Here is a 16,924-nt window from a genome sequence, read left to right as displayed (position 1 = left end):
CACAAACTAGAATGATGCTAAATAGAGCGCATATCTCCGCCAAGGCCCAGCAGTCCACATAAACCATATTTAAATTCACTAGATTCAAATTTTTAATTGGACCTGCACCAAATTGCACACACTGATAAGTATCAGTCCTCTTAAAATGCCTGATTTTTTTTCATCAAGATCCAAGAACTATTCTCTGAGAAATCAAAAAAGAGGTCAAAGGGAAAATACTGTATCCGCCCCCTGATTTGGATCTGCAACAAAAGTTTCTGATCGATACCTCATCCTTTTATCAAGTGGTTATCTATCCTGTTATTTTTGTGTATAACTGCTAACAATCCAAAAAACGTAGAGGAAAACATAATTCTTTCTTGTTCATGTTCAGTGTGTTTGTATCTAAAGCTGAAATATCAGATAGTAACAAGTAGTCTCCTCTACGCCTTTTAATGACAGAGGTTTGTCACTGACCGTTAATTCTTAAAATCTGTTAAACCTGCAATGCAATTTGTCACAATCTGACAGTTGGCAGTAATGACAAAAAATGCAGTAGTTGAAGAAACTTCTAATCCAGCAATAAGAGCGTGACTGGTCTGAATTTATTTTCTAAACTCCCTCAATGCTCTGAATACTGTAAACGTGTGAATAATGAATGGATACTGAGAACATTGCCGTTGATTGAAGCTCTGGTATTGTGTCATTGATTCACTGTCTCCTCCTCTCCTGTAGGAAAGGTCAGGGCCGACCCGACTGGGCAGTGTTCGGCAGACTGACTCAACACAATGAAACCACTCTGTTCAAAGAAAAGTTTGTGGACTGGAGCGACTCCAGGAAAACGCCCAGCCCCACAAGAAACACCAACAACCACGTCACTGATCAGAAGGTACCAAAAGTACTTTACTCTAAAGTGTGAATCGTGTCTTAAATGTGACATAGAGGATGATACAAAATCTGTACCTCTGTCGTCACTCCTCTCCTCGCCGCAGGAGCCGTCAGCCGCCGATCATCGCCACGCGTACGACGCCTCCCTGATGCTGCACCCCCACGAGGCACCGGTCTGCTCCAAACTGGATGGCTTCAATGTGGGCCGGGGCTACGGCCTGGTGGAGGCAGAGGACTGGCGGAGCTACCAGATCAGCACTCAAGCGGTGGAGGTGTGGCACATCCTGGAGTTCGACTACAGCCGTCAGCCGCGCCAGAGCATCGGCCAGTTCCACGAGGGCGACACCTACGTGGTGAAGTGGAAGTACATGGTCAGCGCTGCAGGTTAGTGTTGGGTTACAAAATTACAAAATTTGTTTCAAATGCGCATCATTTAATAGTTTTCCAGGCTTGTAGTGTTTCACACCCCTACATTAGTTTCTAACCATTTCTAAACCATTATTCCATCAGTTGGGAAGAGACAGAACCCAGATCAGGTGAAGACGGCAGGGCCGGGCAAAGAGAAGTGCTGCTACTTCTTCTGGCAGGGACGCAACTCCACCGTCAGCGAGAAAGGAACGTCGGCACTGATGACGGTGGAGCTGGATGAAGAGCGAGGAGCACAGGTACCGTACACTTGTGTGCATTTGTTTTCATGTAGTCAGTTCTTTGTGTGGACAGAGAGCATGACTTCTCCTGTCTCACCTCCCTCCAGGTTCAAGTCCAGCAGGGGAAGGAGCCTCCATGTTTCCTGCAGTGTTTTAATGGAGGGATGGTTGTTCACTCAGGGAAGAGAGAAGAGGAGGAGGAAAACTCACAGAGTAAGTTTTCATTCAGTCATTAGTCAAGAAAAACAAACATATCAAGTTTGCCTGTAAAGCAGTCATGTCCTCGTATATATGAGAACAGCGATTGTAGCTTAGAGAAGATTTAGATGTTAAAAATGGAATCGGAGGATAAAACAACCAAAGCGTTTGTCGAAAGTTACACTTCAGTTCAGAAGTTTTTGTCTTTTGTAGTTTCAGTTAAATGCCTAAAAGGTAAAACCTTTTTTTCTACCTTGTGCGTACCTCTCCTCCTCATTGTGCTTGTGTCCTTCTCAGATGACTGGCGTCTCTATTGTGTGCGGGGAGAGGTGGAGGTGGAGGGCCACCTGCTGGAGGTGGCCTGTCACTGCAGCAGCCTGCGCTCCAGAGTCTCCATGGTGCTGCTGAGCGTCAGCCAAGCTGTCATCTACCTGTGGCACGGCTGCAAGTCTCAGACACACACACGGGAGGTGGCACGCACCGCCGCCAACAGAATCAAAGAAGAGTGAGGGGATACTTTTATTACTTAAAGATCACTACCAATATCTGTTGAACACCTTGTGAAACATACTTACAAATATCCATTTCTGATTTGCTGCAATATTTGTGTTATCATCTGCCGCTGTGACACTGTTGTCTTTGTGCAGTTGTCCTCTGGAAGCAGGCCTCCACAGCAGCAGCAAGGTGAGCATCAGGGAGTGTGACGAGGGAGCAGAGCCCACAGGATTCTGGGAAGCCCTCGGGAGGAGGGACAGGAAAGCGTACGACTGCATGCTGCAAGGTGGGGGAACGTCAGAGCTCAGAACCGGACTCTCTGCTTTTCTTTATAATAAACAGACGCAGGGTGTTTATATTGCATTTAACTAATGTCCTTGTTTGTGTGTGATCTTTTTGACCTTTGACCCTCAGACCCTGGCAGGTTTAACTTCACGCCGCGTCTCTACCAGTTGAGCAGCAGCTCAGGGGAGTTTGCAGCCGTGGAGTTCCTCTACCCAGCCAGAGACCCCAAACAGGTCAACTCTATGCCCTTCCTACAGGAGGACCTTTATGCAGCTTCCCAGCCAGGTACGCACGCCACCATCAACTTTATTATTCAAATTTATTAACAAAGCCAAATAATATTCAGGATAATAACTTAAAAAAGAGAAGCTACAAATCCTCATGATGGAGAAGCTTGAACAAAAGGATGGATTATATTTTTGCCTGGTAAATAATAATAATAATAGACTAATTTCTTAAGCTCTAACATTTCCATAAAACCAAATACTAACTTTGCTTTCTGAAAAACAATTGAGAAGCGACTTGACCCAAAAAAATTCAAGAGCACACAAAATTAGCCTGGAATGTGTTTCTCAGCTTCCCAGTGCGAAGAAAAAACAATAAACAAATACAAGAGTCCAGTAATTAGTGTTTGTGAAGTTTCCCCTGAGAAATGTTTACTGTACTGTGAGTGAGGTGTAAGTGTCCTGTATTCTCTCCTGTGTGCAGCCCTGTTCCTGGTGGACAACCACCACGAGGTGTATCTGTGGCAGGGCTGGTGGCCTCAGGACAGTGAGAGCACCGGCTCAGCCCAGATCCGCTGGGACTCGGACAGGAAGTGTGCCATGGAGACTGTGCTGCAGTACTCCAGAGGTAATCCACTTCCTTCTTATTCTGTCTGTACATATCACAACATTTGTCTCTGTCCGTCACTGATTGATATAATATTTTTGAGTGGTCATAGAGAGGAATGAATCTATTTATATCGAGGCCATGTTTCTTGTTGGATTGCCGCTGGTAGGTATTTGGCTAAATGGATATTGAAAGCATGGATTATGTGAGAGCAGTATGAAACTTAAAAGAATGAAGAATTATAAGCTTTATTATTATAAGAATAAAATGGAATGATAAGATTAAGGTCATGGTACAGAAAGATTTATTTTGGAATAATGTTTAACTGATGTGTTGAGGCTGTCATGGAGGATACACACCACAGACTTTATCACTGTAGTGCTACATATTGTAGTTGCTGCCCAGAAAAGAGTAGAATCCACAAACCAAAACACAAAATCATATATGTTTCCATGTATTTGGTATATACTTTGTGTTAACACCTTATTTTGTTAACCATACATAGTTAATATCCAATATATTATCTGTCTCTATTGCTAATCTGGGTCTCTGTATTCGTATACAAAACCAAAATTGCAATAAATGCTTGTAACCTCATTTTCAGTGAGCCCTTCTTTCTTTATATCCTCAGAAAAGAATGAGAAGAAGCCTCCCAAAGCGTATCTGATCCACGCTGGCCTGGAGCCGCTCACCTTCACCAACATGTTCCCCAGCTGGGAGCACAGAGAGGACATCGCTGAGATCACTGAGAGGGTGTGTGGATCGAATCACTTTATCTGATTACTACCAGATACATCATCTGATATGAAGCTCACAGTGTAGACGTCAGTGGCCTCTCATATACTAAAGTACATGCTCTTATTGTACAAAAAACACCGTTATCCCTGTAAATTGATTATTTAATTTCCAGCTCTCTGGGTTGAAATGATACATCCAGTGTGTTGTGTGCTTTCAGGAGGCAGAGGTGTGTAACCAGATCATCCTGGTGGAGGACGTGTTGGCCAGGCTGTGTAAAACCACCTACCCCCTGGCTGACATTCTGGCCCGGCCGCTGCCTGAGGGAGTCGACCCTCTTCGCCTGGAGGTCTACCTGTCGGAGGAGGACTTTGAGGTAGGAACCCACTGGCTACAGACTAATGTCACTGGAAAGATCCATAAAGCTTTTAGATAAATAGCTGCCAATAAAGTAAAATGCCACAATTTGACTTTTTTAACTGTAGGTTTCACTTAAGATTTTAATGTGCAGCAGTAATTTATTCTTGTTTCTGAAACCAAAGGAACAAGTATCCATTTGGATGTGAAACCTCGTCAAACACAATGTTGGTTACATTTTGATCAAACATTCATCCGATTACTGAATATAAAAAAAATGGGTTTGCCTTATTGATGTAAATGTCTCGTATTATATATAGTTGTAGTTTTTACTGTCAAACAATTCTCATAAAAAGATAAAAACAATGTCTTGGTCCATGTCTCACAAACTCTCAAACTTTCTGACTTCCCTGCTCTGTCTGTGGCTCTCAGCCTCAAGCCCATTGGTTCTGATTAGAGATGTGAATCTTTTGAAAAGGATCATGAATATAAAATTTCAGGTTTTTCAGTTAGGGTAAGGTTGGGTTTTGGTCAGGGTAATGTTCACACTACACCTCCGACTAGATTTCTCGGAGGATCTAGAGACAAATCAGCAACAACTACAGAGACATACTAGTTGGGGGTTTCTGTGGAAAGATCATGTATGAATGAATTGAGGGTGTGCGTTTGTTGTTGTTAGTCAAATTATAATTTGGTGTTTCCCATCACAGTCAGGAATGTTGTATATGTTTGCTGTTAGTTGATTATTGAGCCTTTTAAGATTCCTCTCTTCATTTATGCCTCTCCTTTGCTTTTTCTATCTATGTTCTGTCATCTTCTCTCCATCCTCTCGTCTCTTTGTGAACTTTGCTTTTGTATTCATTCCACACTCCAGGGTGTAGGGGCTTATGGGAAGGTGAGTGGTCTGAGTTGAGCATGGAACGGCCCGGACTCGTTACACTACAGCCTCCTCACTTCTTATTCCGCTCTTTCACTCTTAATCCAGTTTCCTCCCAACTCTGCTTCACTACTGTTTTTCTTATTTTCTTAAGTTTTTATTTGATCAGCATGTTTTTCACTCACAATCTACAAGTAAGCGTGGACACCTGGAATTATGCGATTTTACTCAAACATGACACAGATGATATTTTAGTTGAATAGAAGAATGTTGTTTGCTCTTAATCTCACTGATGCATGAGTGTGTTGAGAGGTTGCCCATTCCTTACTAAGCTGCAGGATGTTTGTGGTTTGAAACCCTGAACAATGTGTAAACTACAATGTGACTGCTGGTGCAGTGTTGTGTGCTTCACCCTGACTGTGTGTGTGTGTGGCTCGTCCCACAGAAAGGCTTGGAGATGACCAGAGAGGATTATGGGAGTTTGCCCGTCTGGAAACAGGTGAAATTGAAGAAAGCCAAAGGACTTTTCTAGATCGCTGAAACAGAGGAGGTGACCTGAAGACGTCACAAAAACCACCAAGATGTCGTTTCGTCTCTTTTTATTTGTTTACGTCTGCGCACAACCGAGGTTCGGGGTAGGAGGGGAGTTCGAAAGCCGTGCAGCAGATTTCCCTCTCATCTGCTTCTTGTGTTGTTTATTTCGTTTGTCAAATGTAGGCAGATGCACGTATGTGTGAATGTGTTCATAGATTTTGTTTAGATGTATTCTTTGTTAATGTTTGTACATATGTACAATACGCAGGACAACCAGTGCCCTTACATTATCAGCAATGCAGCCATGTGTTGGAGTGGGAGCAGGTCTGTCAGCCTGTTCCACACACTTCACATCACCCTCTGTATGTATGTTAATGCATTACAAATAATTTATATTTATATCAAATCTATAAAGGATTTTTAAAGCCTTCATGAGTATGTACTGAACTAAAGTGATAAAGTGTATAATGAACGTGTTTGGGGGAGGTTTGTGTCATATGTTAATAAATACTGGATATTAGAGAAACTTGCTGTACAGTTCACCGTTTGCCATTTACAGATCAAATGATGCAGCTTTATCTGGATGCATTTAGTGTCATTGTTGTCTCACTTATAGTAAAAGACACGGGCTTGATTTAAGGCAGAGCGAGTGATGAAATGCATTTGATTTTAAAGTCCCACAGTGTATAGTGCCTTGCTTTGTGTACAGTTTATATACAGGTCATAGTCTGCATTTTGAAGACTCTTTGTGATATAAAGATCTATTAGAGAAATAAACCCTGAAAGTTGGATATGTGAAAAGCTTGTGTTGGGCTTTATTTAACACAGTTTGCTGTTTTCTTAGTGGTGTTGTGATATCAGCATCATCAGGTTTAACCCAGTAGAGGGCGCTATAGGTCTAATTTTTACAGACTGAATGCGTGACAGTTGCAGGAACTCAGACAGTGGGTGACATGTCATGTTTAAGTTGCATCACATAACCGTCAATAACCTGGAGCACATGTTTGCACAAGTTTTCTTACTTTTACGTTTTCTGACACATTTAGACATGCAATTTGTTTTTCAATGTTCGACAGTTGAATTTTTAGAGTTGTCCAGTTGGAGTTCAACTGTGAGGAAATGGAGATGAATAGAATAGGAAAGCAGGACAAAAAATCCTGGTGCAATAAATTGTTTCATTTTACAAACTTTCCTCTTTCCCTTTCCTCGTTTTCTTCTAAAGTACTGAGTGATTTTTACCTGAATTACTTCAGTCTACGATGAATTTATTCCTCTTAAATAGAATTAAACCGGACAAAAATCGCTCTTTGGGCCAGAAGCCAAAAAAGTAGGTTACAAGAAGTCTTTGCCTCTTAGGGATGATGTTGATGTAATTTGTCTAAAGGAAACAGATCATCAGCATAAACCCTTGACCAGGACATTCTGCAAGGGAACGTGTTATTTTCTGTCAACCTCTTTAGGAAATAAAATACTGATTTGATCATGGTTCCCAAACTGGGGGTCAGGGATCACCACCAGACCCACCTGATCATGGAGGAGAAGCCTGGAGCGGAATGAGAGTAGAATTCATCAGATTTATCGGGCTTTTCAAAGCAGACAGTTCGACTTTTATATTATTATCCATATTATTATAATGTGCCCTGTTCCAGTGTCTGTGTAAGTTATGACAATGCACTGTACCAGCCTCCTGAAACTTAAGCTGCTACGTGGAATTCAGCTGCACAGGTGCCATAAATTCACTTTGTCAAAAAGGAAACGATAAAGAAACAAAATTGCTTTGATGCTAGCGAGGCTGTCACATCAGTGGGATTTATTTAGATGATACATTATTGAGAAGAACAAATATGAAGTCTGTCTGATCCTTACAGTGTAGTGGCAGAGCCTCGTGAATTTAACATTAGGTTAAATGTAACTAAGTACATTTACTTGAGTATGAATTTGAAGTTCTTGTACTTGAGTAGTTCCATGTATTGCTATACTTCATACTTTCACATCACTACAAATAGGGAAATATTTAACAAGCTGCATACTACTACAAAACTAAAAGTGGACTTCTACTAAAAACTACTACTTCTAAAAACTGACCGTTTCTTCTTCAATCCGTTCAATAATTTGAACCCTGCTGTCTCTCTATACTATTGTTAGCAGTTAATAAAATGTAAGTAGTTTACACAGCACGTCAGGGAGTGGAGAATATGTTCAGCTTTCACAGAAGGAAGTGACTGAGGGGGGGTTTGGGAGCTGCTGGTTGAGGCAGTGAACCCCAGGGAAAAACCGGCTGTGTGTAAATGTAGTGACTTTGGCACATGAGGACATGGAATCATGCATTAATACTGGAAACTGTAATTAAAAAGTCACTACGTGTTGATGTTACACTCTTATTACCTCCTCTGACAGTGGCTGTGATCACCAGCGCTCCTTTGGGTTTTGATACGCGGTTAACAACCTACATTTAGTGTGTGTGAGTGTGTGTGTGTGTGTGTGTGTGTGTGTTCTCTCCCCATATGGCAGCTTTATGAATTCTGTTAAAAGCTCAGTTACCTACGTGAAGTCGTACACACACACACACACACACAGGTGAAAGCTGCAATCAGCCATTAAACCTCACGGCCTCATTTTTCCAGGCCGTCCTCCAACTCCAGACACACACACACACACACTTACTTGCACTGAAACCTCTCAGATGTTCTCAATATCAGCCGTTGGCCTGTGTCGAGGAACAAGAGCAATTAGAGGGGAGTTTCATGCAATCACAGTAGAACAATATACACAGCAGGTTTCTGTCCATCCAACTGTTGCTCGAGTGTTGCTCAATATTTTCACAACCTTGCTGACAGCCTGCTCTGAAACAGCAACAAGCGAGAGAGAAGAAGCTGCTGCTGCTGCTGCCTTTTCCAGAGGAGGAGGTTGGCAAGCAGCTGCGTGGTGCTCGCTGTTTCTCATCTGCTCGCCCTCTCTTTCATGCTAAGTTGTTGGATGCCGAGCCTGTGCTGGATTACTCTGTTACACATGGCTCCCTCTGAACTCCTCCTCCGGCCTGCGAGGAGTTTTGATGTGCGACACAGTGCGTTTCCGCTCCCACCCACTCCTCCACACCCGCACACCAGTGCAACAAGCTCCAAGCCTCCCTCCACCCCTCCACCCCTCCCTCTCTCCCAACACTCTCCATCCCTGCGCTCTCTGTCTCCAGGAAGACAGTAGGATGTACAGTTGCGTTGCTCAACACACGCACACACTGCCAGGTGTTGTGTAGTATCTCTGAACCCGTTTTTTGACTCGGAGCCCAGTTTCCATGCTGAGCTCCAACCAGCTTTTCTTTTGATACAATCCCTTTACTGGATGCAAAGACATGGATGCAAAACACCGTGACACACACACACATTCCTGTACAGAACAATCTGTTTATACACACACACACAGTAGCTGCTTTTATATTCCTATGTATATAGTAGATGTAATGAAAGCAATAAAAGAATAGAAAGGGAAGTCGAGGTCAGCCAAATCTATTTGCATTTGTTTGACGGAAAGTTATTTTTTGTATTTTCTCTGTCCTCTTCTGACTCACTCAATGTTAAATTCCAAACAGTAATACTCGTAATACCTCATTATAGCAGCATTGAGAAGTACATTTAAAAAAGAAAAATGTGTATCTACTGTTTGCAAGGGGACTACCTCCTTTACTTAAGTATTTCCATTTTGCCATAAATTCCCCCTGAGAGAGGACATTTTATTACTTGGTTCAAATAATTTCAATAATCCCCTTGTAAACTTTTATGTGTCACATAAAGCAGAGTAAAACACTGCTGCAGTTAATTTCACCGCTCACAGGCACCTTTTGTGAAATTGTTTGAAGGAGTTCGTCTCCCGAGGGATGCATGTCTTTACATACCAACTCTTTAAAGGTGCCGTGTGTACGTTTATGCTACAGCGACAACGTTAGCATCAAGAGCTGTTCACTTTGATCATAGCGGCATGGTATTACAAGAGGGGATGGGCCGGGGGTTAGCTGGTTAGCATGACAGAAACTATCTTTGAGAAAAATGTATTTGACTTATACTTTGACTTCGTTAGGACCAAATTGCATCCATAGGACATGGGAGAGCTTTGGCTTCACTTTTGTGGCGCAGTCATGTCGTCCATCTTTATAAACCTTCTGTTTCAAATGCTGGAGGCAGCTTTGATGAGAAAACAAGTGAAGTTTGATATTAAGCTTGCAATGTTTTTACTAGATTAGTGTTTTGAGATATGTAAAGATTTGCGTTGCATGCTATGTTCTATTCTTCCACATTTCAGAGGGAAATTGTGTCTGTTTTTATATTGCTATAATTGAGGCAGCTATAGGCAAAAAAAATTCATATAGGGCATTAAGTTACAAGTAAAATACATGTGCTTGAATGGAAAAGCATATGGAAACACCTACCTATCCCACATCCACCCCAAAGAAATAAACCACAACCAAACGTGATTTTAACTTTGTGAAAACAGAACGTTTACAGTTTGATTTTGAATGTGAACACAGTTATGAAAGAGCTCAGGTTATCAGCCACTTTCTTCCAGGACCAAAGTGATGAAAACCATCCCCAGCAGATTTGGATTATATTCAAGGTACGGATAGAAAACCACCACCTGATGACATGAGAGCTCAGACAGGACTGTAATCAGCGACCAGGTATTTCTACAGCAGCTGTGACCGCACGGCTGGTGTTGCTTTCACCTTGTGAGTCTGTGTGTGTGTGTGTGTGTGTGTCGTCATGACAAAATGTGGTCCTGGAGACAGGGGAACTTCCACTGAGGTGGATTTAAGTACTTTGACAGGTGTTTATATGTCTGTCTGCCACCACAATAGTATCATATCTATACTAGATACAGTCAGAAAAACTTTACCGATGTGTACTTGAGATCAAAATGAAGGCCAAACTCAAATTTGGGCATGGACACCATAACTAGGGGGTTTATACAGGAAGAGGACCCACACTTTACACCGCCAACCCACATTCATTTCAAGTCATGAATCACTGTAGCCCAGTTGCTGAATAGTGTCTTGCTGGTTTTGGCACATTGTTAGGTTTACTGCCACATTAACGGTTGATCAGTGAAATAACAGGAAACTGATGACAGGATGTGGATGGCGCTGTCCTTGCTCCATATTGCTACAACTGGTCGGAAACATCGGAGGGAACCTTTAGGAGTTACTCCAGAGATTTAGCATTGCACTTCCATAAAGTCCGGGGACTTGACTTAGAGACTGAGTAAAGAAAATCCTGACCGTCAGTCCCAGGGAACCAATCGCAACATTTTCTGACCCTGCACAAACGCCCATGTAAAGTACACACTAAGTCTGTAACTGTGATGATGTCATCAGAGCTTAAAAAAGCTCCCTCCACCACCAAAACATAAAACATTTATAAAAATAGTAGCGTGTGCAAATGGATCTACTCTGGATTTTTGTGGATTTTACAGTAAACATTTAAGCTCATCTCGTAAAATATAATATGACGTACCAACCCAACAGTATATGAAATAGTAAAAAAAGTGAACTACACTCCTGAACGAAATAAAATAACGATATAACACCATAAAAGAGGTTTTCCACCTGATGACTAATAATACAGCACTTCATTCCTCATGTATCTGAGATCTTCTTCTATCGTGCCATGAAGATGAATGAAAGTTGGACAGAAATATAAAAACACAGAGAATAGAAACACACTTGTGATCAGGTCGGTGCTTCATCCTGAGCGTCCACAGAGTGCGGGCCAAAGGTGAAACTGTGATGCTTGTGATTAATTTTTAGATTATGCGAGGGGTAATTATAATATCTGTCAATATTTACCGGGCCATATGCCACGCGTGCTTTCGCAGCCATGACTCGCTGTGACTTCTAATAGCTCGCACAGGGGTGAGGAGTGGCCTTTGGCAGGTATCTCCCTAATGCTCTTAACCATCTGCCCGCGTGCAGCCCACTAACATAATGTTTTGTTTATGATAACAGTGTTAATTCAACACAGGCTTAGGTGCAAAGTGGCACAGTTGAGCTTTACCGCCGTTTATTCCACAATATTTGCATTTGGCGGCGTGCCTGCTCAGCAGCGCTCCTCCCCTCGCCTCCCCCTCTCCTCAATCCACAGAAGATGACAAGCAGCGAACAATGAGAGTCCAAATAAGGCTTAGCACATATTCTTCTGCATGCTGTGTTTCCTTTTTGTTCACAGTTTCTATTTATGTGTGGATTATCATTCGCTCCCGGCATCACAATGGAGCTATGGGTTCTTCTCCTCTCCTCTTCTCCTCCTCCTACCCTCCTCTCCTCCCCTCCTCTCCTCTCCTCCCCTCCTCTCCTCCTCCTTTCTCCTCCTCTTATCCTTCTCTCCTCCTCTCCTCTCCTCTCCTCCTATCCTGCTATCCTCCTCTCCTCTCCTCCTCTCCTATCTTCCTCTCCTCCTCATATCCCCTATCCTCCTATTCTCCTCTCCTCCTCTACTCCTCTCCTCCTATCCTCTTATCCTCCTATCCTCCTATCCTCCTATTCTTCTCTTCTCCCCTCCTCTCCTCCTCATATCCTCCTATTCTCATCTCCTTCTCTCTTCCTCCTCTCCTCCTATCCTTCTCTCCTCCTCTCCTCCTCCTTTCCTCCTCCTATCCTCCTCTCCTATTCTCTCCTCCTTTCCTCCTCTCCTTTACTCCTCTCCTCACCTCACCTCTCCTCCTCTCCTCTCCTCTCCTCTCCTCTCCTCTCCTCTCCCCAGGTTGGAAAAAAGCTCTAAGCGCAACACTTCCTGTCCAAGGTCTAAGCCACTTCAAAGACTCGGGGCTGAGATGATTTATGGGAAATGAATTTCAGAAAGAAAAGTTTTTTTCTCTTTTCTGGTGCCCTGGGCTTTTAGTGGTAAGCTACGCTTGTTAACCCAGATTTAGATCTGTACCCTGATGGAGCCCGTAAAAGTGGTGTGGATTTATATAATGTGGAGCGCAGCCACGTGCCTCAGGTCCCCCTCACTGGCTGTGTCTTTCCTGATCCCAGTCCAGCTGTGACCTGGATGGAGGCTCTGCACCACCCGGAGCTGGAGGGAGACGGGGACCACACACTTCAGTTTGAACTGAAACTGGAGTTTAGACTTTATTCCACAGGTTTATGATGGAATTAACCTTCTTCCTCTGCAGCCACTTAGACTTTTCGATGGAAAGATATAAAGAAGGGAGTAAGATGAGGGCGGGCCTAATGATTCTTTCATGAGAAAATAATCTTAACTCAAGGTCCACTCACACGCCCTGCATTAAAATCTGAGCCTGCTCCATCTGAATGTGCATGAACACATTTGCACTGTCAGCTTGGGGAGTTTCCTAAAAACTGCTTTTTTTACACAGATGTTAATTTATAAAGAAACTTGCAAACACACACATCTTAGGTTTATTTAGTGAGCAGCCATCAGGACAATGAATGGATGAAAGTTTCTTCCCAAATAAGGACAATACCAAGAGAAAAACTTTCAATGTAATGTCTCTAGTGTCCTGAAAGGTTTTACTTATTTATCAGAACCTCACAAATTTTTAATATGTTTAGAACCGTGTAAAATGGAGAAATTCTTTTTGAAATATTCAACCTCTTTTCATCCAAAGTTCAAATTCATTCATGACTCATTTATTGTTGGAAACTATTCTTGTGTTTGTGTACATATGTGTGTGTGTATGCTGTCTCTCAGACAAATATTTGTTCACTTGACCCGCTGTGCTCTGACAAAAGACTTTTAGGTTTAGGTAATGCTGCCAACTAATTAGAAGTAATTCACTTGAACTGTCCTGACTGAGATCTGGTTCTCTTTTTCTTATAATTACAAACATGTTGCGTTTTACCATCCAGGAAACTTCACTGGAAATTGTCAGGAAATTACAGACCTGTAAAATCAGGCTTTACCAAAACTACCGAAGACCATAAAGCAAACCTTGTAAATCACTCAAGACTTACTTTGCAATGAACCTTCACATTGAGTAAGTATTTTCATTATTGATTATAAAACCAAAACCACAATAAAACTTGATGAAATAATTAACTGGTTTTCTAATGTAGAATAGTTGCTTGTTTTGTTCGTCCCACAAACTCAATCAAGTTTGTTTGGATACAACGAAACTGCACGTCCTCACGTTAAAAGTTGTAATCACCAAATTACTGATTCTCAACAATAATTGACTTTCTCTCCCTATGAGTAATTAAGTTGATTCATTACTTAGCAAGCAGGTAGCTTAAAGGTTCAGTGTGTAGAATTTAGTGACATCTAGTGGTGAAGTGTCATGTTGCAGCTGAATACCCCTCACCTTACCCTCCCCTTCCAAACATGAAAGAGAACCTGTGGTAGCCTTCAGTTATCATAAAAACTTGAGTTGAAACACACTAGTGAAAACATCACTAGGATTATTTCGATTACTTCGAAATTTAGATGAACGTTCAAAGCAGCAGTTTGGGGTCACATCATTTCCTCCAGTCAGCCTGAAGAAGGAAACTGCTACTTCAAGAATCTGCCAATCACCGAATCAATCAAAAGTATCTTAGCCTTTTAGAGGAGCTCCCCTGCCACGCACTGTGTGTGTGTGCGCTTGTGTGTGTGTGTGTGTGTGTGTGTGTGTGTGTGTGTGTGTGTGTGTGTGTGTGTGTGTGTGTGTGTGTGTGTGCGTGCGAGGCCTTTTGGACCGGAGTCGAGCGACTGGCCTCCTACTGCCACCTGGCATCATTAGAGGCTCTGATCCTCTAATCAACACCAACAAACACACTCCCCTCCTCCCCCTCTCCTCCATCCATCCCTCCATCCTGTGGCACAGCCCCGGGCCTGGCAGCCTGCTGTGGGGAGCAGACTACTGGGTGTTTTTTCGGTGGGGGGTATGGGGGAGGGTGCTGCTAACCAGGTGGGTGACGATGAGAGCAGACACGACTGCTCCTCCGCAGACAGCACGCTGGGTGGTGGCGGAGGATTTGGAGGTTTAGTGAAGGGGGGGCTGGGGCACTTTGCTGAAATTACAGCGGAGTTCCACTGACATGGCCCATGTGACGCTTGTGGTGGTTTTCCGTTCACCAGCTCGCTGTGGAAGTTATTTTCTGCTAGACTAGTAAGCCATAGGTGGATTTTTGGATTTGCAAAGCAGGAAGAGGTTTCCTGTGTCATGCAGAAAACATGTGCTGGTCAGCGCTTAAATGAGCTTCACATCAAACGCTGGTGTGCGTTTGCAGGGGAAAGGAGGCGGGTCAGGTGTATAATTTGAGACGCACAAGGATCCAAACAAAAACACAAAAAGTGGCGTAACCAAGAGGAGAGAGTGACTCAGGCTCGGGAGTCGCTCGCTGGCTGTTGTGCTCCAGAACCCAAAAGCGGGGGAAACAAAAACACTCTTCACTCTCTCTTTAGTTCAGCTCCAGTTGGGACGTGTGGCCTGATCTAACTGCTCGCTCTGAGTGATGGGCAGACAAGCTGAAAGTTCCCGGGCCCTACACATCACATTTACAGCTATGGCACAGGTCTCACACACACACACACACACACACACACACACACACACACACACACACACACACACACACACACACACACACACACACACACACACACACACACACACAGACATAAGCACACCACCAGGAGGGAGAGCTGCAGTCTTCAAACCGTTGGCTGCTGTCTCCAGCATAATTAGAGTCTAATAAAAGAGGCTAATAAGGACCTACTTTCAGAAGTCAATAGCTAAATGACTTGAGTCAGAGAGGATCAGCAGCGTCTGACAGTGCGATCACACTGATAAAATGTGTGACCTACACCTGTCCTCCAAAAGTTGTGTAAACCTTGTACTCGGAGCTGTTAGGACAAGGAGATTATATTGATGTTAAATGATACATATCTAATGATTCTGATTCTGATCTTATGTGATGTGAAAAAAAGTATGCTTACTTATAATCTAGGTTCTCGAATGACAATATGAGAACAATTACAGTTGTTCATTTGTTAGTACTGGATCAAGTGAGCCCTGAACCATCCACGCTGCTATAGGCCAAGACTGCTGAGGGAACTCCCATCATGCACTGAGCACTCTCTCTCTCTCTCTCTCTCTCTCTCTCTCTCTCTCTCTCTCTCTCTCTCTCTCTCTCTCCCTCTCTCTCCCATCTTTTCTCCCCACAGTTGCCAAAGTGTTTGCTCGTTGTGGGAGCTGCTGGGTTTCTCTTTTTAAGGTCTCGACCCGACAATGTAAAGAGAGATAATGGATGTTGGGATTCGGTGCTGTACAAATACAATTTAATGGAATTTTGATGTGCATACTTTGACACTGGAGCTCTTGTAAACTATTTTCTGCAAAAACATAAGGCCTCACTCTCAGCTTCCCACACACTTCAACTCAAGTGGTGGTTTGAAGCTTCGTAACGCTCGGTGCTCGTCAAATGAAGTCATCATGTCCCTGGACGCTCCACAGTGTTTATCACATCATGTTCTGATTACAGTAACATGCACTTCTCATTGTCACCGCACTGACTGTCTATAAAAACAACATCCACTGTATTGACAGTTAAGTAATCGAGTGACGTTTCATCTTTCACTTTCCGCACCCGCTGCAGTTCCGTGAAATATATACACTGACTCTGGCCTAAACCCGATCCCGTCCACTCCCTCTCTGTCCTCACTGACCTCCTGTCTGCTCCGTGTGTCCTGCTACCTGGCCTGTTGTGCTAACTGTATCTGTGGCCTGTGGCTGATCACCGCTGTGATTTATCCTCAGACCCTCTGAGCCAGAACACATAAATATATGTTTAAAACCTGTAAACTCCTACCATCCGAAAAAAAAAAAAAAAGATTTATGTGCCTATTTTGTTTCACTCCGTGCCCTCCCACCACAACTGGGTTTGATTTTTCAGTGCAAACCAGAAGCAGGTGATGTTCTGTGCTCTTTTCCAGGATGCAGTAAATTAAAACCAGGACAGGTCTGAATCTGACGAACATAATACCCTGTCGGGCCTTGGCCGGGACCTGTGAACATGCCTATGGGCTCATTCTGCAGAGGTCTACACTGTGCCGTCTTCACCCTGAACTCCACATAGCTGCTCGTGGTTGTTTTATTACCACCTAGTAAG

General features: G+C 43.2%; 1 protein-coding gene across 6 annotated transcripts in view; it reads left to right on the top strand.

Annotated features, from left to right (window-relative positions):
* The window catches only part of svila (supervillin a), a 48,745-nt gene extending 42,118 nt beyond the window's left edge, over window positions 1-6,627 (top strand). For all 6 annotated transcript variants that reach the window (XM_035142815.2, XM_035142817.2, XM_035142821.2 and 3 more), the window contains 12 exons: window positions 715-868; window positions 972-1,251; window positions 1,378-1,532; window positions 1,622-1,727; window positions 2,010-2,217; window positions 2,360-2,493; window positions 2,622-2,777; window positions 3,201-3,344; window positions 3,955-4,076; window positions 4,279-4,434; window positions 5,290-5,310; window positions 5,738-6,627. In XM_035142815.2, the coding sequence (XP_034998706.2) occupies window positions 715-868; window positions 972-1,251; window positions 1,378-1,532; window positions 1,622-1,727; window positions 2,010-2,217; window positions 2,360-2,493; window positions 2,622-2,777; window positions 3,201-3,344; window positions 3,955-4,076; window positions 4,279-4,434; window positions 5,290-5,310; window positions 5,738-5,824 (1,723 nt within the window). In that variant the 3' untranslated portion in view covers window positions 5,825-6,627. The remainder of the gene's footprint in view (window positions 1-714; window positions 869-971; window positions 1,252-1,377; window positions 1,533-1,621; window positions 1,728-2,009; window positions 2,218-2,359; window positions 2,494-2,621; window positions 2,778-3,200; window positions 3,345-3,954; window positions 4,077-4,278; window positions 4,435-5,289; window positions 5,311-5,737) is intronic.
* The last annotated feature ends 10,297 nt before the right edge of the window (window positions 6,628-16,924 follow it).

This window comes from Hippoglossus stenolepis, chromosome 19 (genome assembly GCF_022539355.2).
Source record: "Hippoglossus stenolepis isolate QCI-W04-F060 chromosome 19, HSTE1.2, whole genome shotgun sequence".
Classification (NCBI taxonomy): domain Eukaryota; kingdom Metazoa; phylum Chordata; class Actinopteri; order Pleuronectiformes; family Pleuronectidae; genus Hippoglossus; species Hippoglossus stenolepis.
Note: the sequence above shows the minus strand (reverse complement) of the source record. Positions and strands in the feature narration are given on the sequence as shown.